Consider the following 23997-nt stretch of genomic DNA (forward strand, 5'->3'; position numbering starts at 1 on the left):
ATGAAGTGCCGGTTCGTGAGCCAATTAGAGCTCACGAACGGGCACTTCACTTAACACACACACACGCGAGCGGAGACGCAGGAGGGACACAGGGGAGCCGCGCGCTGTGCCCTCCGTGTCCCTCCTTCCACTGACTCGAGTATAAGCCGAGGGGGCTTTTTCAGCACAAAAAAACGTGCTGAAAAAGTCGGCTTATACTCGAGTATATACGGTAATAGGAAAAAATAGACACTCAACTGACTTTTCAAAAATTTTAATTCTTCCCATAGATTAGCTGAGGGTGGAATTGGCAGGGAAACTAGCCTTACACATATTGCAAATTAAAACACAATGCAACCAAACTTTGTATTGTTTCATATGGGGTGTGGTTCATCAAATCGAGTCGACAATGTTTAGGTCGACAGTCACTAGGTCGACATGGATGGAAGGTCGACAGGGTTTCTAGGTCGACAGGTCTAAAGGTCGACATGAGGATTTTTATTTTTTTTGGTGTCGTTTTCTTCGTAGAGTGACCGGGATCCCAAATTAGTGCACCGCTTCGCTTGCCATGCTTCGGGCATGATGCCTTCGCTCCGCTACCGCTTCGCTCGGCACACTTTACCGTTCCAATCGTAGTCCACGTGGATCGTGAAGTATGAAAAAATTCGAAAAATTTTTTGAAAAACTCATGTCGACCTTTAGACCTGTCGACCTAGCACGTCGACATAGAAACCCTGTCGACGTTCCATCCATGTCGACCTAGTGACTGTCGACCTAAACATTGTCGACCTAGACACTGTCGATCTTCAGACCGGATCCCTTTCATATGTTGTGTTACTTAGTTTATGTATATAGTGAAAAGAGAATAACTTTAATACCTGATATAGAGTCTTTAGTAACCAGTGCTGGCCCCAACGGACAAAAAGTGTCAAATGTTTTCCCCAGCAGCCACTGCTTGCCATTCTTTTCCATCTGCCAGTCACGGGCGCTTACATCATGAGCAACCATAAACCCAGCCACGTGCTCCATAGCATCCTGCTCCTGTGAACAGAATAACAGTGTCTGCATGATGGGAATAGGTCACATCTGTCCTATATCCTACTGACAGGCACAGGACATTGGGGGCCTTGGCCTCACCACATGCAGGCTGTGTACACTATATATCACGTAAAGGGATTTACTACACTGAGACCCCTCTGCTGCTGACACGCAGACCTCCAGGGAAGGGACCACAGCAGAAGAGAGGGTTTTCCCACAACCCTCATGTCACCTTTAAAGGCAGAGTGTTAAAGCATGTTCTGCAGATAGGCATGGGACTCTGGTGTAAGAATGGTTGCTGCACTTATACGGTCAGTGAGATCACACACATTATCCCCTTGTTAATCTCTGGCATTATTTGATATATTCACACTCATTTGTGCAGTTTCATATGACATTTTAGCAGCGTTCCGGTTTACCTGTATTTTTGAGTAGCTACAGTAGATTTGTTGGTTTACCTTAATGTGTTTTCCCTTTTTCCCTATCACAAAAGCGAGTTCAACTTCCCAGTCCACTTTCTGCAAACAGAAGAGATTCACAGTGAAAAACATCATTCAGTGCCAAAATACCGACAACCTACAACTGGCCTCAATACGCCATGTCACGCGAGACGCCTGGCATGGGCGGAGTTTGTGTCTTTTTACGATTTTTACAATTTAATTCGATTAGGATACATCAGGAGACTGGTGACTATGCGACACCTATATATCTGAGTGCAACAGAGTCTATATACAAAGCACACTGCGACTACTTTAAGACGATGTGAAAAGGAAGCTAGCAGAGTCGCATGGGACGGGACCTGGCGTGCGGAGAGGGCCTGTTTGGCGTGATTGCAGCATGTATAAAGACACATCAATATGTATAAAAAGGAGATTTATGTGCATTTCCGCTCCTTCTCCCCAGCCTCTAGATCCAGTTAATTTAACAAGCCCAGGGCGTGGAGGAAGAGGAAGGAGAAAGAAGACCGGCACACATTCAGATCAAAACACACAGTGGAGGTAAAAAGGGAACTGGAAACAGTGCAAAACCCCAGCAAGCCAGGTGCATCAGGGTAGGCACCCTCTGTGTCCCGTATGGATTCCCATAGGGGACATAGGCTTTACACTGGGACATCTCAAAGCTGTCCCCCTTAGGGAGGGGATGCTCCTGAGCAGAGCTGGATTAAGGGAGGGGTCAGTACCCCGGGCCCCCCTGTCATAAAGGGCCCCCCAGCCAAAGCTGCTCTGCCTCGCTCTGGTGCTGCTGTCCCCTCTCCAGCCTCCGCCATCAGCAGCAGCTCTTCTGGCAGCAGCGAAGGCTGGAGATTGCTGCCTGCCCGTCCCTGATCCAAGCTGCCCGTTAGGAGGGGGGAGGGAGACACACTCACAGCCGCGAGCGGGACAATACACACCCGCTGGCAGTGCGCAATCCTTCCTCCCCAGCAGCCAGTAGTCTTCTCCTCCTCGCTGCAGCTCCTGTTGCCCGTGTCAGGCATTGTTCGGGGGTATGCCGCGAATTGTTGTCATGTTGACTCCGCCCCCTCTCCGACGAACCGCTAATCACGGCATTTTTGCCGTGTGGGCGGGGCCTAATGGTGAACTGTGCCCCTTGCTCCCTGCAATATGTCCTGGTTGCAGCATCTTCACTCCTTTCCTCAGGGCAGGCTTTAGTGTAAGTTTACAGAATGTGTTCTATGTGTATATGTGTTCTATCTGTGTATACTGTATATATGTGTATTTGTTCTATTCGTGTATATGTATGTGTTTTATGTGTATATATGTGTGTGTATGTGGGTATATGAGTTCTATGTAATGTGTACGTGGGTGGGTGTGGGTGTATGTGTGTGTGTATGTATGTATGTATGCACGTGTGTGTGTGTGTGTGTGTGTGTGTGTGTGTGTGTGTGTGTATATATATATATATATATATATATATATATATATACACACACACACAAACACACACAAATACACGTGCATGCATCAAAGGGTACCCCCCCCCAGGGGGTGGTTGCTGGTGGGCGGGGGCCCTGTCTTGTGTGCCCTGGCCCCCCCAAGGGCTTAATCCGGCTCTGCTCCTGAGCTGCGCTGAGATCCCTTCATCCAAAAATCCGCATCCGCGGAGGCGAAGGTGTCAAAGGAATAGAACTTCCTGAATGTATAGGAGAACAACCACATGGCTGCTTTACAAAGCTGCTCTGCATGGGCACCATGTCTATCTGCCTAAGAAGGTCTGTTGCAGAATGAGCCTGGTGGATAGCCAAACTGAGCCATCTGGCTAAAGTCTGCTTAGTAGCTGGCCAACCCTGTTTGTTAAAGTCATACAGGATAAAAAGATAATCAGTTTTACGGAAATCCTTTGTCCTAACCACTTAAAATCCTTAGGTCCCTCACAACATCTAAGGAGGCCTGCTCTGGAGAAAAGCCTCTCCCAGTCCCTGCATCACAGCCGCTACACTCCAGCAAGCGAGGTCTCGCTTGCTGGAGCCGGGTGAACGCTGCTGTGAGCGGTGGCTGTGACATCTTCCAGCGCTGCTCACCCCGTCCCCGCCTCGGCTCTCCCCATCTATAGGAATCCTTGCCGTGGGACAAAATAAGCTCCAGTTTTGAATGTTAAGCCTCCTAACCATTGTCTTGGGAGAAAACCTCAGTCAGACCTACAAAGTGATGGCCAGAGTCTGTCATTTCCATATATTGGTTGTGTAGTCCGATTCGATCATGAGACCCTAACATATCATCAAGTCAACTGTCCAAACAGGCTCATCTGGTGATGAGTGGAGCCCAAAGGTACCTGGCTGTGCACTACACGGAAGGAAGGATCAATATACAAATCTCCCACAGAGAATAGCAGACAGCTGCATATGCTCCGCATGGCCTGGCCAAACACCTCGTCTGGACAGGTTCAACCTGTGAGTATAGCTGCTGGACTACTGCCTCATCTACTGTGCAAAAGTGGCAAAACCTGATTAGCCATTAGAGCAGGGATGGGAAACCTTCGGCCCTTCATCTGCTGTTGAACTACACATCCCAGGATGCCCTGCAACAGTTTTAGCATGACCAAGTAGCAAAACTGTAGCAAGGCATGCTGGTATGTGTAGTTCAACAACATCTGGAGGGCCGAAGGCTCCCCATCCCTGCATTAGAGACTCTAGAGAGACATCTGGAGTAGGTAAAGAAAGGTGCTGCACCTTTCCTACGTCCCAACAGTAAGAAGGTCACAGTCCATCACCTGGCTAGTTGAGTGGGTGCCTGGACAGGAAACTCCCCCCGCCATAGTAAAGAGGACATGCACCTATTTCTCCTTTGCAGGCCCTAGTGGTGGGGGGCGGTAGGGTGAGAGGACTAATAGAGTTCATAACAGAGACCAGGGACCACTCCAAGGGTAATCCCATGTGGGAGCATGCACGTGGAGGTACTAACAACAGTCCACTGCTAACTTCATGCATCCCATAGTCACCATGGGCTTCAGTCGGAGTGATGGATAGTGTAAAAATAAATAATATATACATCAAAGAGTTGCGGCGGAGTCTCTCTCTAACTCTAATGCAAAGGTCAACATTTCATGTCAACATTTATAATTCTGACATTTTAACTGTCGAAATCCTAACGGTCGACATTATGAATGTCAACTTCATGACTGCATCCCCTGGCAAACACTTTTATAATGCTGAATGCTCCCTGTCACCAAACTGCATACCCCTCAGCATTTGCAGTGTCCCCATGGATAGAAGAGAAACATATTGTTCTTCAATGACAAGATACTGCCATCTTATAAATAGTGTAACCATGCCACCTAGTGGAAAACACTGGTAGTTACATTCATGTGTAAAACTCTGGATCCAAGAGATCTTATCCACAAGGCATCTGGACAATTACATCGATGGTGAGATTATGAATAACAGATATTTTCAGCTTTGCTCATAAAAATAAGAATTTACTCACCGGTAATTCTATTTCTCGTAGTCCGTAGTGGACGCTGGGTACTCCGTAAGGACCATGGGGTATAGACGGGCTCCGCAGGAGACTGGGCACTCTTAAAAGAAAGATTAGGTACTATATCTGGTGTGCACTGGCTCCTCCCTCTATGCCCCTCCTCCAGACCTCAGTTAGGGAAACTGTGCCCGGAAGAGCTGACATTACTAGGAAAGGATTTGGAATCCAGGGTAAGACTCATACCAGCCACACCAATCACACCGTACAACTTGTGATAACTATACACAGTTAACAGTATGAAAACAATAATGAGCCTCATTAACAGATGGCTCATAACAATAACCCTTTAGTTACGCAATAACTATATACATGTATTGCAGAGAGTCCGCACTTGGGACGGGCTCCCAGCATCCACTACGGACTACGAGAAATAGAATTACCGGTGAGTAAATTCTTATTTTCTCGGACGTCCTAGTGGATGCTGGGTACTCCGTAAGGACCATGGGGATTATACCAAAGCTCCCAAACGGGCGGGAGAGTGCGGATGACTCTGCAGCACCGAATGAGCAAACTCAAGGTCCTCCTCAGCCAGGGTATCAAACTTGTAGAATTTTGCAAACGTGTTTGAACCCGACCAAGTAGCAGCTCGGCAAAGTTGTAAAGCCGAGACCCCTCGGGCAGCCGCCCAAGAAGAGCCCACCTTTCTCGTGGAATGGGCTTTTACCGATTTAGGATACGGCAGTCCAGCCGCAGAATGTGCAAGTTGAATCGTGCTACAGATCCAGCGAGCAATAGTCTGCTTTGAAGCAGGAGCACCCAGCTTGTTGGGTGCATGCAGGATAAATAGCGAGTCAGTTTTTCTGACTCCAGCCGTCCTGGCAACATATATTTTCAGGGCCCGGACTACGTCCAGCAACTTGGAATCCTCCAAGTCCCGAGTAGCCGCAGGCACCACAATAGGTTGGTTCAAATGAAACGCTGATACCACCTTAGGAAGAAATTGGGGACGAGTCCTCAATTCTGCCCTGTCCATATGGAAAATCAGATATGGGCTTTTACACGACAAAGCCGCCAATTCTGACACCCGCCTGGCCGAAGCCAAGGCCAACAGCATGACCACCTTCCACGTGAGATATTTTAGCTCCACGGTCTTAAGTGGCTCAAACCAATGTGATTTTAGGAAATCCAACACAACGTTGAGATCCCAAGGTGCCATTGGAGGCACAAAAGGGGGCTGAATATGCAGCACTCCCTTAACAAACATCTGAACTTCAGGCAGTGAAGCCAGTTTTTTTTTTAAAGAAAATAGACAGGGCCGAAATCTGGACTTTTATGGATCCCAATTTTAGGCCCATAGTCACTCCTGACTGTAGGAAGTGCAGAAAACGACCCAGCTGAAATTCCTCTGTTGGGGCCTTCCTGGCCTCACACCAAGCAACATATTTTCGCCATCTGCGGTGATAATGTTGTGCTGTCACATCCTTCCTAGCTTTTATCAGCGTAGGAATGACTTCATCCGGAATGCCCTTTTCCATTAGGATCCGGCGTTCAACCGCCATGCCGTCAAACGCAGCCGCGGTAAGTCTTGGAACAGACAGGGCCCCTGCTGCAGCAGGTCCTGTCGGAGCGGCAGAGGCCATGGGTCCTCTGAGATCATTTCTTGAAGTTCCGGGTACCAAGTTAGTCTTGGCCAGTCCGGAACGATGAGTATAGTTCTTACTCCTCTCTTTCTTATTATCCTCAGTACCTTGGGTATGAGAGGAAGAGGAGGGAACACATAAACCGACTGGTACACCCACGGTGTCACTAGAGCGTCCACAGCTATCGCCTGAGGGTCCCTTGACCTGGCGCAATATCTTTTTAGCTTTTTGTTGAGGCGGGACGCCATCATGTCCACCTGTGGTCGTTCCCAACGGTTTACAATCAGCTTGAAGACTTCTGGATGAAGTCCCCACTCTCCCGGGTGGAGGTCGTGTCTGCTGAGGAAGTCTGCTTCCCAGTTGTCCACTCCCGGAATGAACACTGCTGACAGTGCTAGCACGTGATTCTCCGCCCATCGAAGAATCCTTGTGGCTTCTGCCATTGCCATCCTGCTTCTTGTGCCGCCCTGTCGGTTTACATGGGCGACCGCCGTGATGTTGTCTGACTGAATCAGCACCGGTTGGTTTTGAAGCAGGGATTCTGCTTGACTCAGGGCATTGTAAATGGCCCTTAGTTCCAGAATATTTATGTGTAGGGAAGTTTCCTGACTCGACCATTGTCCTTGGAAGTTTCTTCCCCGACTGACTGCCCCCCAACCTCGGAGGCTTGCATCCGTGGTCACCAGGACCCAGTCCTGTATGCCGAATCTGCGGCCTTCAAGAAGATGAGCACTCTGCAGCCACCACAGCAGAGACACCCTGGTCCTCGGGGACAGGGTGATCAACCGATGCATCTGAAGATGCGATCCGGACCACTTGTCCAATAGATCCCACTGGAAGATCCTTGCATGGAACCTGCCGAAGGGAATCGCTTTGTAAGAAGCTACCATCTTTCCCAGGATTCGCGTGCAGTGATGCACCGACACCTGTTTTGGTTTTAGGAGGTTCCTGACCAGAGATGATAATTCCTGGGCCTTCTCCTCCGGGAGAAACACTTTCTTCTGTTCTGTGTCCAGAATCATGCCCAGGAACAGCAGACGCGTCGCAGGAATCAGCTGTGACTTCGGGATATTCAGAATCCAGCCGTGCTGAAGCAGCACTTCCTGAGATAGTGCTACGCTGACTAGCAACTGCTCTTTGGACCTCGCCTTTATCAGGAGATCGTCCAAGTACGGGATAATTATAACACCCTTCTTTCGGAGGAGTATCATCATTTCGGCCATTACCTTGGTAAATACCCTCGGTGCCGTGGACAGACCAAACGGCAACGTCTGGAATTGGTAATGACAGTCCTGTACCACAAACCTGAGGTACTCCTGGTGAGGTGGGTAAATGGGGACATGCAGGTACGCATCCTTGATGTCCAATGACACCATAAAATCCCCCTCTTCCAGGCTTGCAATAACCGTCCTGAGCGATTCCATCTTGAACTTGAACTTCCTTATATAAGTGTTCAAGGATTTTAAATTTAGGATGGGTCTCACCGAACCGTCCGGTTTCGGTACCACAAACATTGTGGAATAGTAACCCCGTCCCTGTTGAAGGGGGGGTACCTTGATTATCACCTGCTGGAGGTACAGCTTGTGAATAGCTGCCAGTACTACCTCCCTTTCTTTGGGAGCAGCTGGCAAGGCTGATTTGAGGTAACGGCGAGGGGGAGTGGCCTCGAACTCCAGCTTGTATCCCTGAGATACCACTTGCAGAACCCAGAGATCCACCTGTGAGCGAACCCACTGGTCGCTGAAGTTCCGGAGACGCGCCCCCACCGCACCTGGCTCCGCCTGTGGAGCCCCAGCATCATGAGGTGGACTTCGAGGAAGCGGGGGAGGATTTTTGTTCCTGGGAACTGGCTGTCTGGTGCAGCTTTTTCCCTCTTCCCTTGCCTCTGGGCAGAAAGGAAGCGCTTCTGACGCGCTTGCCTTTTTGGGGCCGAAAGGACTGTACCTGATAATACGGTGCTTTCTTAGGCTGTGAGGAAACCTGAGGTAAAAATGTCGACTTCCCAGCTGTTGCTGTGGATACGAGGTCCGAGAGACCATCCCCAAACAATTCCTCACCCTTATAAGGCAAAACCTCCATGTGCCTTTTAGAATCAGCATCACCTGTCCACTGCCGAGTCCATAATACTCTCCTGGCAGAAATGGACATTGCATTAATTCTAGATGCCAGCCGGCAAATATCCCTCTGTGCATCCCTCATATATAAGACGACGTCTTTAATATGCTCTATGGTTAGCAAAAATAAGATTTTACTCACCGGTAAATCTATTTCTCGTAGTCCGTAGTGGATGCTGGGAACTCCGTAAGGACCATGGGGAATAGACGGGCTCCGCAGGAGACTGGGCACTCTAAAAGAAAGATTAGGTACTATCTGGTGTGCACTGGCTCCTCCCTCTATGACCCCCCTCCAGACCTCAGTTAGGATACTGTGCCCGGAAGAGCTGACACAATAAGGAAGGATTTTGAATCCCGGGTAAGACTCATACCAGCCACACCAATCACACCGTATAACTCGTGATACTATACCCAGTTAACAGTATGAAATATAACTGAGCCTCTCAACAGATGGCTCAACAATAACCCTTAGTTAGGCAATAACTACATACAAGTATTGCAGACAACCCGCACTTGGGATGGGCGCCCAGCATCCACTACGGACTACGAGAAATAGATTTACCGGTGAGTAAAATCTTATTTTCTCTGACGTCCTAGTGGATGCTGGGAACTCCGTAAGGACCATGGGGATTATACCAAAGCTCCCAAACGGGCGGGAGTGCGCGGATGACTCTGCAGCACCGAATGAGAAAACTCAAGGTCCTCCTCAGCCAGGGTATCAATTTTGTAGAATTTAGCAAACGTGTTTGCCCCTGACCAAGTTGCAGCTCGGCAAAATTGTAAAGCCGAGACCCCTCGGGCAGCCGCCCAAGATGAGCCCACTTTCCTCGTGGAATGGGCTTTTACCGATTTAGGATGCGGCAATCCAGCCGCAGAATGCTCCAGCTGAATTGTGCTACAAATTCAGCGAGCAATAGTCTGCTTAGAAGCAGGAGCACCTGTTTTGTTGGGTGCCTACAGGATAAAAAGCGAGTCAGTTTTCCTGACTCCAGCCGTCCTGGAAATATAAATTTTTAAGGCCCTGACTACGTCCAGTAACTTGGAATCTTCCAAGTCCCTAGTAGCCGCAGGCACTACAATAGGTTGGTTCAAGTGAAAAGCTGATACCACCTTAGGGAGAAACTGGGGACGAGTCCTCAATTCTGCCCTATCCATATGGAAAATCAGATAAGGGCTTTTACATGACAAAGCCGCCAATTCTGACACACGCCTGGCCGAAGCCAAGGCCAATAACATGACCACTTTCCACGTGAGATATTTCAAATCCACAGTTTTAAGTGGCTCAAACCAATGTGATTTTAAGAAACTCAACACCACGTTGAGATCCCAAGGTGCCACAGGAGGCACAAAAGGGGGCTGAATATGTAGCACTCCCTTTACAAATGTCTGAACTCCAGGCAGTGAAGCCAGTTCTTTCTGGAAGAAAAATCGACAGAGCCGAAATCTGGACCTTAATGGAACCCAATTTTAGGCCCATAGTCACCCCTGACTGTAGGAAGTGCAGAAAACGACCCAGCTGAAATTCCTCTGTTGGGGCCTTCCTGGCCTCACACCACGCAACATATTTTCGCCAAATACGGTGATATGGTTTGCGGTTACTTCTTTCCTGGCTTTTATCAGCGTAGGAATGACTTCTTCCGGAATGCCCTTTTCCTTTAGGATCCGGAATTCAACCGCCATGCCGTCAAACGCAGTCACGGTAAGTCTTGGAACAGACAGGGCCCCTGCTGTAGCAGATCCTGTCTGAGCGGTAGAGGCCATGGGTCCTCTGATATCATTTCTTGAAGTTCTGGGTACCAAGCTCTTCTTGGCCCATCCGGAACCACGAGTATCGTTCTTACTCCTCGTTTTCTTATTATTCTCAGTACCTTTGGCATGAGAGGCAAAGGAGGGAATACATAAACCGACTGGTACACCCACGGTGTCACTAGAGCGTCCACAGCTATTGCCTGAGGGTCCCTTGACCTGGCGCAATATCTAGTTTTTTGTTTAGGCGGGACGCCATCATGTCCACCTGTGGCCTTTCCCAACGGTTTACCAACAGTTGGAAGACTTCTGGATGAAGTCCCCACTCTCCCGGGTGTAGGTCGTGTCTGCTGAGGAAGTCTGCTTCCCAGTTGTCCACTCCCGGAATGAACACTGCTGACAGTGCTAACACATGATTTTCCGCCCATCGGAGAATCCTTGTGGCTTCTGCCATCGCCATCCTGCTTCTTGTGCCGCCCTGTCGGTTTACATGGGCGACTGCCGTGATGTTGTCTGATTGGATCAGTACCGGCTGGTTTTGAAGCAGAGGCCTTGCCAGACTTAGGGCATTGTAAATGGCCCTCAGTTCCAGAATATTTATGTGTAGGGACGACTCCTGACTTGACCAAAGTCCTTGGAAATTTCTTCCCTGTGTGACTGCCCCCCAGCCTCGAAGGCTGGCATCCGTGGTTACCAGGACCCAGTCCTGTATGCCGAATCTGCGGCCCTCTTGAAGATGAGCACTCTGCAGCCACCACAGTATAGATACCCTGGTCCTTGGAGACAGGGTTATCAGCCGATGCATCTGAAGATGCGATCCCGACCACTTGTCCAAGAGGTCCCACTGAAAGGTTCTTGCATGGAACCTGCCGAATGGAATTTTGCTTCGTAAGAAGCTACCATTTTTCCCAGGACTCGTGTGCAGTGATGCACCGATACCTGTTTTGGTTTCAGGAGGTCTCTGACTAGAGATGACAGCTCCTTGGCTTTCTCCTGCGGGAGAAACACTTTTTTCTGTTCTGTGTCCAGAACCATCCCCAGGAACAGTAGGCGTGTGGTAGGAACCAGCTGTGACTTTGGAATGTATAGAATCCATCCGTGCTGTTGTAGCACTTCCCGAGACAGTGCTACTCCGACCAACAACTGCTCCTTGGACCTCGCCTTTATAAGGAGGTCGTCCAAGTACGGGATAATTAAAACTCCCTTTTTTCGAAGGAGTATCATCATTTCTGCCATTACCTTGGTAAAGACCCTCGGTGCCGTGGACAGTCCAAACGGCAGTGTTTGGAATTGGTAATGGCAATCCTGTACCACAAATCTGAGGTACTCCTGGTGAGGATGGTAAATGGGGACATGTAGGTAAGCATCCTTGATGTCCAGGGATACCATGTAATCCCCCTCCTCCAGGCTTGCAATAACCGCCCTGAGCGATTCCATCTTGAACTTGAATTTTTTTATGTATGTGTTCAAGGATTTCAAATTTAAAATGGGTTTCACCGAACCGTCCGGTTTCGGTACCACAAACAGTGTGGAATAGTAACCCCGTCCTTGTTGAAGTAGGGGCACCTTGACTATCACCTGCTGGGAATACAGCTTGTGAATTGCCTCTAGCACAGCCTCCCTGCCTGAGGGAGTTGTCGGCAAGGCAGATTTGAGGAAACGGCGGGGGGGGAGACGCCTCGAATTCCAGCTTGTACCCCTGAGATACTACTTGAAGGATCCAGGGATCCACCTGTGAGCGAGCCCACTGATCGCTGAAATTTTTGAGGCGGCCCCCCACCGTACCTGGCTACGCCTGTGGAGCCCCCGCGTCATGCGGTGGACTCAGAGGAAGCGGGGGAAGAATTTTGATTCTGGGAACTGGCTGACTGGTGCAGCTTTTTCCCTCTTCCCTCGTCTCTGTGCAGAAAGGAAGCGCCTTTGACCCGCTTGCTTTTCTGAAGCCGAAAGGACTGTACCTGATAATACAGTGCTTTCTTAGGCTGTGAGGAAACCTGAGGTAAAAAATTTTTTTTTTCCCAGCTGTTGCTGTGGATACGAGGTCCAGGAGACCATCCCCAAACAATTCCTCACCCTTATAAGGCTCTATGTGCCTTTTAAAGTCAGCATCACCTGTCCAGTGTCGGGTCTCTAATACCCTCCTGACAGAATGAACATTGCATTAATTCTGGATGCCAGCCGGCAAAATATCCCTCTGTGCATCCCTCATATATAAGACGACGTCTTATGTTCGCAAAATAGTATCCCTGTTTGACAGAGTTACAGACCACGCTGCAGCAGCACTATCTGCAGGTCTCAGTCTAGTACCTGAGTGTGTAAATACAGACTTCAGGATAGCCTCCTGCTTTTTATCAGCAGGTACCTTCAAAGTGGCCGTATCCTAAGACGGCAGTGCCACCTTTTTTGACAAACGTGTGAGCGCCTTATCCACCCTAGGGGATATCTCCCAGCGTAAGTTATCCTCTGGCGGGAAAGGGTACGCCATCAGTAACTTTTTAGAAATTACCAGTTTCTTATCGGGGGAACCCACGCTTTTTCACACTTCATTCACTCATTTGATGGGGGGACAAAACACTGCCTGCTTTTTCTCCCCAAACATAAAACCCTTTTTTAGTGGTACTTGGGTTAATGTCAGAAATGTGTAACACATTTTTTATTGCCGGGATCATGTAACGGATGTTCCTAGTGGATTGTGTATATGTCTCAACCTCGTCGACACTGGAGTCAGACTCAGTGTCGACATCTGTGTCTGCCATCTGAGGGAGCGGGCGTTTTTGAGCCCCTGATGGCCTTTGAGACGCCTGGGCAGGCGCGGGCTGAGAAGCCGGCTGTCCCATAGCTGTTACGTCATCCAGCCTTTTATGTAAGGAGTTGACACTGTCGGTTTATACCTTCCACCTATCCATCCACTCTGGTGTCGGCCCCACAGGGGGCGACATCACATTTATCGGCATCTGCTCTGCCATCACATAAGCCTCCTCATCAAACGTGTCGACACAGCCGTACCGACACACCGCACACACACACAGGGAATGCTCTGACTGAGGACAGGACCCCACACAGCCCTTTGGGGAGACAGAGAGAGAGTATGCCAGCACACACCAGAGCGCTATATAATTTTGGGATTAACACTATATTGAGTGAATTTTTCCCAATAGCTGCTTGTATATACAATATTGCGCCTAAATTTTGTGCGCCCCCCCCCTCTCTTTTTAACCCTTTGAGCCTGAAAACTACAGGGGAGAGCCGTCTTCCAGCTGCACTGTGAAGAGAAAATGGCGCCAGTGTGCTGAGGGAGAAGCCCCGCCCCTTTTTCAACTGACTTTCTCCCGCTTTTTCTGGAATACTGGCAGGGGTAATTTTACATCTATATAGCCTCTAGGACTATATATGATGTAGATTTGCCAGCCAAGGTGTCATATAGTGCCCTCAGGGCGCCCCCCCCAACGCCCTGCACCCTCAGTGACCGGAGTGTGAAGTGTGCATAAGGAGCAATGGCGCACAGCTGCAGTGCTGTGCGCTACCTTGGTGAAGACCGAAGTCTTCTGCCGCCGATTTTCCGGACCTCTTCTTGCTTCTGGCTCTGTAAGGGGGACGGCGGCGCGGCTCCGGGAACGAACACCAAGGCCAGTTCCATGCGGTCGATCCCTCTGGAGCTAATGGTGTCCAGTAGCCTAAGAAGCCCAAGCTAGCTGCAAGCAGGTAGGTTCGCTTCTTCTCCCCTTAGTACCTCGATGCAGTGAGCCTGTTGCCAGCAGGTCTCACTGTAAAATAAAAAACCTAAAATAAACTTTCTTTCTAGGAGCTCAGGAGAGCCCCTAGTGTGCATCCAGCTCGGCCGGGCACAGAAATCTAACTGAGGTCTGGAGGGGGGTCATAGTGGGAGGAGCCAGTGCACACCAGATAGTACCTAATCTTTCTTTTAGAGTGCCCAGTCTCCTGCGGAGCCCGTCTATTCCCCATGGTCCTTACGGAGTTCCCAGCATCCACTAGGACGTCAGAGAAATAGTATCCCTGTCGAGGGTATCAATATTATCTGACAGGGTATCGGACCAAGCTGCTGCAGCACTACACATCCATGCTGAAGCAATTGCAGGTCTCAGTATAGTACCTGAGTGTGTATATACAGACTTCAGGATAGCTTCCTGCTTTCTATCAGCAGGCTCCTTTAAGGCGGCCCTATCCTGAGACGGCAGTGCCACCTTTTTTGACAAGCGTGTGAGCGCCTTATCCACCCTAGGGGAAGTCTCCCAACGTAACCTGTCCTCTGGCGGGAAAGGGTACGCCATCAGTAACCTCTTAGAAATCACTAGTTTCTTATCGGGGGAACACCACGCTTCTTCACACACTTCATTGATTCAACTCATCCGATGGGGGAAAAAAACACTGGTTGCTTTTTCTCCCCAAACAGAATACCCTTTTTAGTGGTAGCCGGGTTATTGTCAGAAATGTGCAACACATTTTTCATTGCCGTAATCATGCAACGGATGGCCCTTGTGGATTGTACATTTGTCTCATCGTCATCTACACTGGAGTCAGACTCCGTGTCGACATCTGTGTCTGCCATTTGAGGTAGCGGGCGTTTTTGAGCCCCTGATGGCCTTTGAGACGCCTGGGCAGGCACGGGCTGAGATGCCGGCTGTCCCACTGCTGTTACGTCATCCAACCTTTTATGTAATTCCTTACAATTGACACCGTCGGTTAATACCTTCCACATATCCACCCACTCTGGTGTCGGCCCCGCAGGGGGTGACATCACACTTATCGGCACCTGCTCCGCCTCCACATAAGCTTCCTCATCAAACGACACAGCCGTACCGACACACCGCACACACCCAGGGAATGCTCTGACTGAGGACAGGACCCCACCAAGTCCTTTGGGGAGACAGAGAGAGAGTATGCCAGCACACACCACAGCGCTATATAACCAGGGATTTACACCAAAGTGAGTGATTTTTCCCTATAGCAGCTTATTATACAGAGTTTGCGCCTAAATTTAGTGCCCCCCCTCTCTTTTTTACCCTTGAAGCCTGGAAACTGCAGGGGAGAGCCTGTGGAGCTGCCTTCCAGCGGAGCTGTGAAGAGAAATGGCGCCGGTGTGCTGAGGAAGATAGCCCCGCCCCTTTGTCGGCGGACTTCTCCCACTTTTTTATATGCTTTATGGCGGGGGATTATGCACATATACAGTTTATTAGCTGTATTATGTGCTATTTAGCCATGTAAGGTACTCTAATTGCTGCCCAGGGCGCCCCCCCCCCCCCAGCGCCCTGCACCCATCAGTGACCGGAGTGTGTGGTGTGCAGAGGGAGCAATGGCGCACAGCTGCAGTGCTGTGCGCTACCTTAATGAAGACCGGAGTCTTCAGCCGCCGATTTTCAACTTCTCTTCGGTTCTTCTGGCTCTGCAAGGGGGACGGCGGCGCGGCTCCGGGACCGGACGACCGAGGACTGGGCCTGTGTTCGATCCCTCTGGAGCTAATGGTGTCCAGTAGCCTAAGAAGCCCAAGCTAGCTGCAAGCAGGTAGGTTCACTTCTCTCCCCTCAGTCCCACATAGCAGTGAGTCTGTTGCCAGCAGATCTCACTGAAAATAAAAAACCTAACAAATACTTTCTTTTCTAGGAAGCTCAGGAGAGCCCCTAGGGTGCATCCAGCTCTGGCCGGGCACAGATTCTAACTGAGGTCTGGAGGAGGGGCATAGAGGGAGGAGCCAGTGCACACCAGATATAGTACCTAATCTTTCTTTTAAGAGTGCCCAGTCTCCTGCGGAGCCCGTCTATTCCCCATGGTCCTTACGGAGTACCCAGCATCCACTAGGACGTCAGAGAAATAACATGTATGGATCTTGCTAGTAGGCTGGGAACGGCATGTAGTTAATATACCGGCTGTCGGGATCCCGGCATTCAGGATTCCGACGCTGGAATACCGACAGCAGATAAAATGCCGACCGCACCCCGATATTCCCACTCGGGTGGTGGGTCCATGCCACCACCCAAGGAAGAACAGATCCCATAGCGAGTGCAGCGAGCCTGTGAGGGGGACACGCTGTGCCTGCTGCCAGGATGCCGCTGTCTGGATCCTGACAGCCGGCATCCCGCCAGCCAGGACACCATCTCCATCCCGCTGCGGACAGGTGACAGACAGGTGACTGTATGCTTAAGGTGCATACACACTGTTTTTGCCCAGCGTGTACACACAGCAATGATCGCGAACATCGCTAGCAGGAAAATAGCTTAGTGTATACACACTGAGCTGTTTTCCTGCGACCAGCGATGTTCACGGGGGAGAAGGGGGGTGTTTGAAGCACTTTCCACAGTAGGAGACCATGCACACTGGCCAAGTTTGAGCTCAAAGTAGCTCAAAATGCCAAAAGTGAGCTACTTTGAGTTCAAAATCGCCCAGTGTGTATGGGCCTTTAGTTTATCCTTAAATTACTTGCCTAAACCACTCTCTACTCAGGAATATTTCCATGGTTTGCCGCAACGCCAAGTAGATGCCTCCTGTGTGCAAGTTTTACAAGTGATTACTGACAGTGTGTATGCTACATCCCGCACTCCTATTATCCCATCATGTGATGGTAACACTTATCATTGCTTCCCACTTATAATACTCAATCCTGCAACACAGGCACCTGGCTTTCTGCTGGAAGGACAATCGGGTCAAATGGACCCACAATGGAGCTGGGGAACTTGCTGAAGATGATGGGCTCTGTGGGAACAGGGACATTCTGCTCCAGGCAATGATCCACATAATTCATCCCAATACATATAACCTTCTCCGGGTCGGTGATAGGTGCCATGACTTTGATCTGAGAGCGGGCCAATATGGTTTGACTACAATCCAGGGCCCTATAAAAAAAAAAATTAGATTTTACTCACCGGTAAATCTATTTCTCGTAGTCCGTAGTGGATGCTGGGACTCCGTAAGGACCATGGGGATTAGCGGCTCCGCAGGAGACTGGGCACAACTAAAGAAAGCTTTAGGACTACCTGGTGTGCACTGGCTCCTCCCACTAAGACCCTCCTCCAGACCTCAGTTAGGATACTGTGCCCGGAAGAGCTGACACAATAAGGAAGGATTTTTGAATCCCGGGTAAGACTCATACCAGCCACACCAATCACACCGTATAACTCGTGATACTATACCCAGTTAACAGTATGAAATATAACTGAGCCTCTCAACAGATGGCTCAACAATAACCCTTTAGTTAAGCAATAACTATAAACAAGTATTGCAGACAATCCGCACTTGGGATGGGCGCCCAGCATCCACTACGGACTACGAGAAATAGATTTAACGGTGAGTAAAATCTTATTTTCTCTGACGTCCTAAGTGGATGCTGGGACTCCGTAAGGACCATGGGGATTATACCAAAGCTCCCAAACGGGCGGGAGAGTGCGGATGACTCTGCAGCACCGAATGAGCAACCTCTAGGTCCTCCTCAGCCAGGGTATCAAACTTGTAGACTCTTGCAAAAGTGTTTGAACCCGACCAAGTAACAGCTCGGCAAAAGTTGTAAAGCCGAGACCCCTCGGGCAGCCGCCCAAGAAGAGCCCCTTTCCTCGTGGAATGGGCTTTTACAGATTTAGGGTGCGGCAGTCCAGCCGCAGCATGTGCAAGTTGAATCGTGCTACAGATCCAGCGAGCAATAGTCTGCTTAGAAGCAGGAGCACCCAGCTTGTTGGGTGCATACAGGATAAATAGCGAGTCAGTTTTCCTGACTCCAGCCGTCCTGGAAACATATACTTTCCAGGGCCCTGACTACGTCCAGTAACTTGGAATCCTCCAAGTCCCAAGTAGCCGCAGGCACCACAACAGGTTGGTTCACATGAAAAACTGATACCACCTTAGGAAGGAATTGGGAACGAGCCCTCAATTCCGCCTTAGCCATATAAAATACAGATAAGGGCTTTTGTATGACAAAGCCGCCAATTCTGATACACGCCTGGCCGACGCCAAGGCCCACAGCATGACCACTTTCCACGTGAGGTATTGTAGCTCCACGGATTTAAGTGGCTCAACCCAATGCGACTCCAGGAAATCCAACACCACGTTGAGATCCCACGGTGCCACTTGAGGCACAAACGGGGCTGACTATGCAGCACTCCCTTAACAAAAGTCTGAACTTCAGGCAGTGAAGCCAGTTCTATTTTGGAAGAAAATCGATAGAGCCGAAATCTGGACCTTAATGGAACCCAATTTTAGGCCCATAGTCACCTCTGACTGTAGGAAGTGCAGAAATCGACCTAGCTGAAATTTCTCCTTTGGGGCCTTCCTGGCCTCACAGCACGCAACATATTTCCGCCATATGCGGTGATAATGGTTTGCGTTCACTTCTGTCCTAGCTTTAAATAGCGTAGGGATAACTTCCTCCGGAATGCCCTTTTTCCTTCAGGATCCGGCGTACAACCGCCAGGCCGTCAAACGCAGCCGCAGTACGTCTTGGAACAGACAGGCCCCCTGCTGCAGCAGGTCCTGTCTGAGCGGCAGAGGCCATGGGTCCTCTGAGATCATTTCTTGGAGTTCTGGGTACCAAGCTCTTTTTGGCCAACCCGGAACAATGAGTATAGTTCTTACTCCTCTCCTTCTTATTATTCTCATTACCCTGGGTAAGAGAGGCAGAGAAGGGAACACATACACCGACTGGTACACCCACGGTGTTACCAGAGCGTCCACAGCTATCGCCTGAGGGTCCCTTGACCTGGCGCAATATCTTTGTAGCTGTTTGCTGAGGCGGAACGCCATTATGTCCACCTGTGGCCTTTCCCAACGGTGTACAATCATTTGGAAGACTTCTGGATGAAGAAGTCCCCACTCTCCCGGGTGGAGGTCGTGTCTTCTGAGAAAGTCTGCTTCTCAGTTGTCCACTCCGGGAATGAACACTGCTGACAGTGCTAACACATGATTTTCCGCCCGTCGGAGAATCCTTGTGGCTTCTGCCATCGCCATCCTGCTTCTTGTGCCGCCCTGTCGGTTTACATGAGCGACCGCCGTGATGTTGTCTGACTGGATCAGCACCGGCCGGTGTTGAAGCAAGGGTCTAGCCTGACTTAGGGCATTGTAAATGGCCCTTTGTTCCAGAATATTTATGTGTAGGGAAGTCTCCTGACTTTTCCATAGCCTTGGAAGTTTCTTCCCTGTGTGACTGCCCCCCAGCCGCGAAGGCTGGCATCCGTGGTCACCAGGACCCAGTCCTGTATGCCGAATCTGCGGCCCCCTAGAAGATGAGCACTCTGCAGCCACCACAACAGTGACACCCTGGCCCTTGGAGACAGGGTTATCCGCCGATGCATCTGAAGATGCGACCCGGACCACTTGTCCCACAGATCCCACTGGAAGATCCTTGCATGGGACCTGGCGAATGGAATTTCTTCGTAAGAAGCTACCATCTTTCCCAGGGCTCGCGTGCATTGATGCACCGACACCTGTATCTGTATTAGGAGGTCTCTGTCTAGAGACGACAACTCCTTGGACTTCTCCCGGAGAAAACCTTTTTATCCTGTTCTGTGTCCAAAACCATACCCAGGAACAGTAGACGCATCGTAGGAACCAGCTGTGACTTTGGAATATTCAGAAACCAGCCGTGCTGTTGTAGCACTTCCCGAGACAGTGCTACTCCGACGAACAACTGCTCCCTGGACCTCGCCTTTATAAGGAGATCGTCCAATTACGGGATAATTATTTCGGCCATTACCTTGGTAAATACCCTCGGTGCCGGGGACAGACCAACGGCAACGTCTGGAATTGGTAATGGACAATCCTGTACCACAATTTTGAGGTACTCCTGGTGAAGAGGGTAAATAGGGACATGCAGGTAAGCATCCTTGATGTCCAATGATACCATGAAATTCTCCAGGCTTGCAATAATCGCCCTGAGCGATTCCATTTTGAACTTGAACCTTCGTATATAAGTGTTCAAGGCTTTCAATTTTAGAATGGGTCTCACCGAACCGTCTGGTTTCGGTACCACAACATTTTGGAATAGTAACCCCCGCCTTGTTGAAGGAGGGGTACCTTGATTTCACCTGCTGGAAGTACAGCTTGTGAATTGCCGCCCGTACTACCTTTCTCCGAGGCAGCAGGCAAGGCTGATGTGAGGTAACGGCGAGGGGGAGTCGCCTCGAACTCCAGCCTGTATCCCTGTGATACTATTTGCAGAACCTAGGGATCCACCTGTGGGCAAGCCCACTGGTCCCTGAAGTTCCCGAGACGCGCCCCTACCGCACCTGTCTCCACCTGTGGAGCCCCAGCGTCATGCGGTGGACTCAGAGGAAGCGGGGGAAGATTTTTGATCCTGGGAACTGGCTGCTGGTGCAGCTTTTTCCTTCTTCCCTTGTCTCTGTGCAGAAAGGAAGCGCCTTTGACCCGCTTGCTTTTCTGAAGCCGAAAGGACTGTACCTGAAAATACGGGGCTTTCTTAGGCTATGAGGAAACCTGAGGTAAAAAAAAATTCTTACCAGCTGTTGCTGTGGATACGAGGTCCCAGAGACCATCCCCAAACAATTCCTCACCCTTATAAGGCAGAATCTCCATGTGCCTTTTACAGGCAGCATCACCTGTCCACTGCCGGGTTTCTAATACCATCCTGGCAGAATGGACATTACATTAATTCTGGATGCCAGCCGGCAAATATCCCTCTGTGCATCCTTTATATATAAGACGACGTCTTTAATATGCTCTATGTTAGCAAAATATTATACCTGTCTTAGTATTAATATTATCTGACAGGGTATCAGACCACGCTGCAGCAGCACTATTTATGCTGAGGCAATTGCAGGTCTCAGTATATAACCTGAGTGTGTATATACAGACTTCAGGATAGCCTCCTGCTTTTTATCAGCAGGCTCCTTCAAGGTGGCCGTATCCTAAAACCGCAGTGCCACCTTTTTTGACAGACGTGTGAGCGCCTTATCCACCCTAAGGGATATCTCCCAACGTGACCTATCCTCTGGCGGGAAAGGGTACGACATCAGTAACTTTTTAGAAATTACCAGTTTCTTATCGGGGGAACCCACGCTTTTTCACACACTGCATTCACTCATCTGATGGGGGAACAAAACACTGGCTGCTTTTTCTCCCCAAAAATAAAACCCCTTTTATGTGGTACTTGGGTTCATGTCAGAAATGCGTAACACATTTTTCATTGCCGAGATCATGTAACGGATGTTCCTAGTGGATTGTGTATATGTCTCAACCTCGTCGACACTGGAGTAAGACTCCGTGTCGACATCTGTGTCTGCCATCTGAGGTAACGGGCGTTTTTCTGAGCCCCTGATGGCCTTTGAGACGCCTGGGCAGGCGCGGGCTGAGAAGCCGGCTGTCCCACAGTGGTTACGTCATCCAGCCTTTTATGTAAGGAGTTGACATTGTCGGTTAATACCATCCACTTATCCATCCACTCTGGTGTCGGCCCCACTGGGGGCGACATCCCATTTATCGGCCTCTGCTCCGCCTCCACGTAACCTTCCTCATCCACACAGCCGTACCGACACACCGCACACACACAGGGAATGCTCTGACTGAGGACAGGACCCCACAAAGTCCTTTGGTGAGACAGAGAGAGAGAGTATGCCAGCACACACCAGAGCGCTATATAATGCAGGGATTAACACTATAACTGAATGATTTTTCCCCCAATAGCTGCTTGTATACATATATTGCGCCTAAATTTAGTGCCCCCCCTCTCTTTTTAACCCTTTGAGCCTGAAAACTACAAGGGAGAGCCTGGGGAGCTTTCTTCCAGCTGCACTGTGAAGAGAAAATGGCGCCAGTGTGCTGAGGGAGATAGCTCCGCCCCTTTTTCCGCGGACTTTTCTCCCGCTTTTTTATGGAATCTGGCAGGGGTATTTATCACATATATAGCCTCTGGGGCTATATATTGTGATATATTTGCCAGCCAAGGTGTTTTTATGGGTGGTCTTCTGTTTGCCGGCGGTCGGGCTCCCGGCGCTCAGTATACCGGCGCCGGGAGCCCGACAGCCGGCATACCGACAATTATTTTCCCTCGTGGGGGTCCACGACCCCCATAGAGGGAGAATAAAATAGTGTGGCGCGCGTAGCGCGCCACCGTGCCCGTAGCGTGGCGAGCGCAGCGAGCCCGCAAGGGGCTCATTTGCGCTCGCCAAGCTGTCGGTAAGCCGGCGGTCGGGCTCCCGGCGCCGGGATGCTGGTCGCCGGGAGCCCGACCGCCGGCCAGCCGTAGTGAACCCGTTTTTATTGCTGCTCAGGGCGCCCCCCCCCCCCAGCGCCCTGCACCCTCAGTGACCGGAGTGTGAAGTGTGTATGAGGAGCAATGGCGCACAGCTGCAGTGCTGTGCGCTACCTTGGTGAAGACTGATGTCTTCTGCCGCCGATTTTCCGGACTCTTCTTGCTTCTGGCTCTGTAAGGGGGCCGGCGGCGCGGCTCCGGGACCGAACATCAATGGCCGGTTCCATGCGGTCGATCCCTCTGGAGCTAATGGTGTCCAGTAGCCTAAGAAGCCCAAGCTACCACCAGTTAGGTAGGTTCGCTTCTTCTCCCCTTAGTCCCTCGTTGCAGTGAGTCTGTTGCCAGCAGATCTCACTGTAAAATAAAAAACTAGGAGCTCAGGAGAGCCCCTAGTGTGCATCCAGCTCAGCCGGGCACAGAAATCTAACTGAGGTCTGGAGGAGGGTCTTAGTGGGAGGAGCCAGTGCACACCAGGTAGTCATAAAGCTTTCTTTAGTTGTGCCCAGTCTCCTGCGGAGCCGCTAATCCCCATGGTCCTTACGGAGTCCCAGCATCCACTTAGGACGTCAGAGAAATAAAAAAATTTTTGGTATAAATAGGAAGATTATGCCTCCTTACGGACCCGTGTTTAAAGGTACATTTCAGTTTTTTCACATTCCAAAAGGAGCATGGGTTATCAGGATGGGGATTGTATCTACTAGAAATGGAGGGGGTGAGGCACGGGTGGTTGGTTGGGTGCATTATGGGCATTGCATGATTATTTTGGGGACAAGGCATGTTTTTGTTGATTTTTTAGTTTTCAAATGTTGGGCAGTATGTGAGTAGAAATGTTCTTTTCTTGTTGGGATTTAATACAAGGGAGTCCCAGGACTCGTTATATGTAATACACCCCTAGAGTTAGCAGAGGAAGCCAGGAGGCAAGACAGCTACAAGCCTGAGAGCACTGGGAATTTTAGTAGAGCTGAAAATGGTCCTGTCCAAAATAATACTGGATGGGTTGCACCCTTACAAGTGACAAATAACACATCTAAACTATAGGTTCATAAAACACAGTGCATAGTGTCACAAGTTGTGCCCTGGCTGCAAAATGCAGCAACTACAGGGGGATTAACTGATGTAAGGAACAGATACCAATCAGCTTTATAAGCCAACATGATTCAATGGCATGCGTTTCAGCAAGTGTTCTACCTTAGCTAATTGATTAAGCACCTTAGAAAAGCATTGCACATGAAGCATACAATATCATTTTAGGTGCACTTCGCTAAAAGTATTTTTTATTGACGCAAAGAAGAACAAAAATGCATAACAATAACCATAAAGAAACATTGGCAATAACAAAGTTTACAAATGACATTCAATGACAC

The 23997-nt window shown here is 49.8% G+C and overlaps 1 protein-coding gene across 4 annotated transcripts in view; it reads right to left on the reverse strand.

Annotated features, from left to right (window-relative positions):
• LOC134936784 (fumarylacetoacetate hydrolase domain-containing protein 2) overlaps window positions 1-23997 on the reverse strand; it is an 85695-nt gene that overhangs the window by 17955 nt on the left and 43743 nt on the right. For all 4 annotated transcript variants that reach the window (XM_063932040.1, XM_063932039.1, XM_063932041.1 and 1 more), the window contains exons 3-5: window positions 17057-17273; window positions 1476-1535; window positions 858-1020 (exon numbers count right to left, since the gene is read on the reverse strand). In XM_063932040.1, coding sequence (XP_063788110.1) covers window positions 858-1020; window positions 1476-1535; window positions 17057-17273 — 440 coding nt within the window. The remainder of the gene's footprint in view (window positions 1-857; window positions 1021-1475; window positions 1536-17056; window positions 17274-23997) is intronic.

This window comes from Pseudophryne corroboree, chromosome 6, assembly GCF_028390025.1.
Source record: "Pseudophryne corroboree isolate aPseCor3 chromosome 6, aPseCor3.hap2, whole genome shotgun sequence".
Taxonomy (NCBI): domain Eukaryota; kingdom Metazoa; phylum Chordata; class Amphibia; order Anura; family Myobatrachidae; genus Pseudophryne; species Pseudophryne corroboree.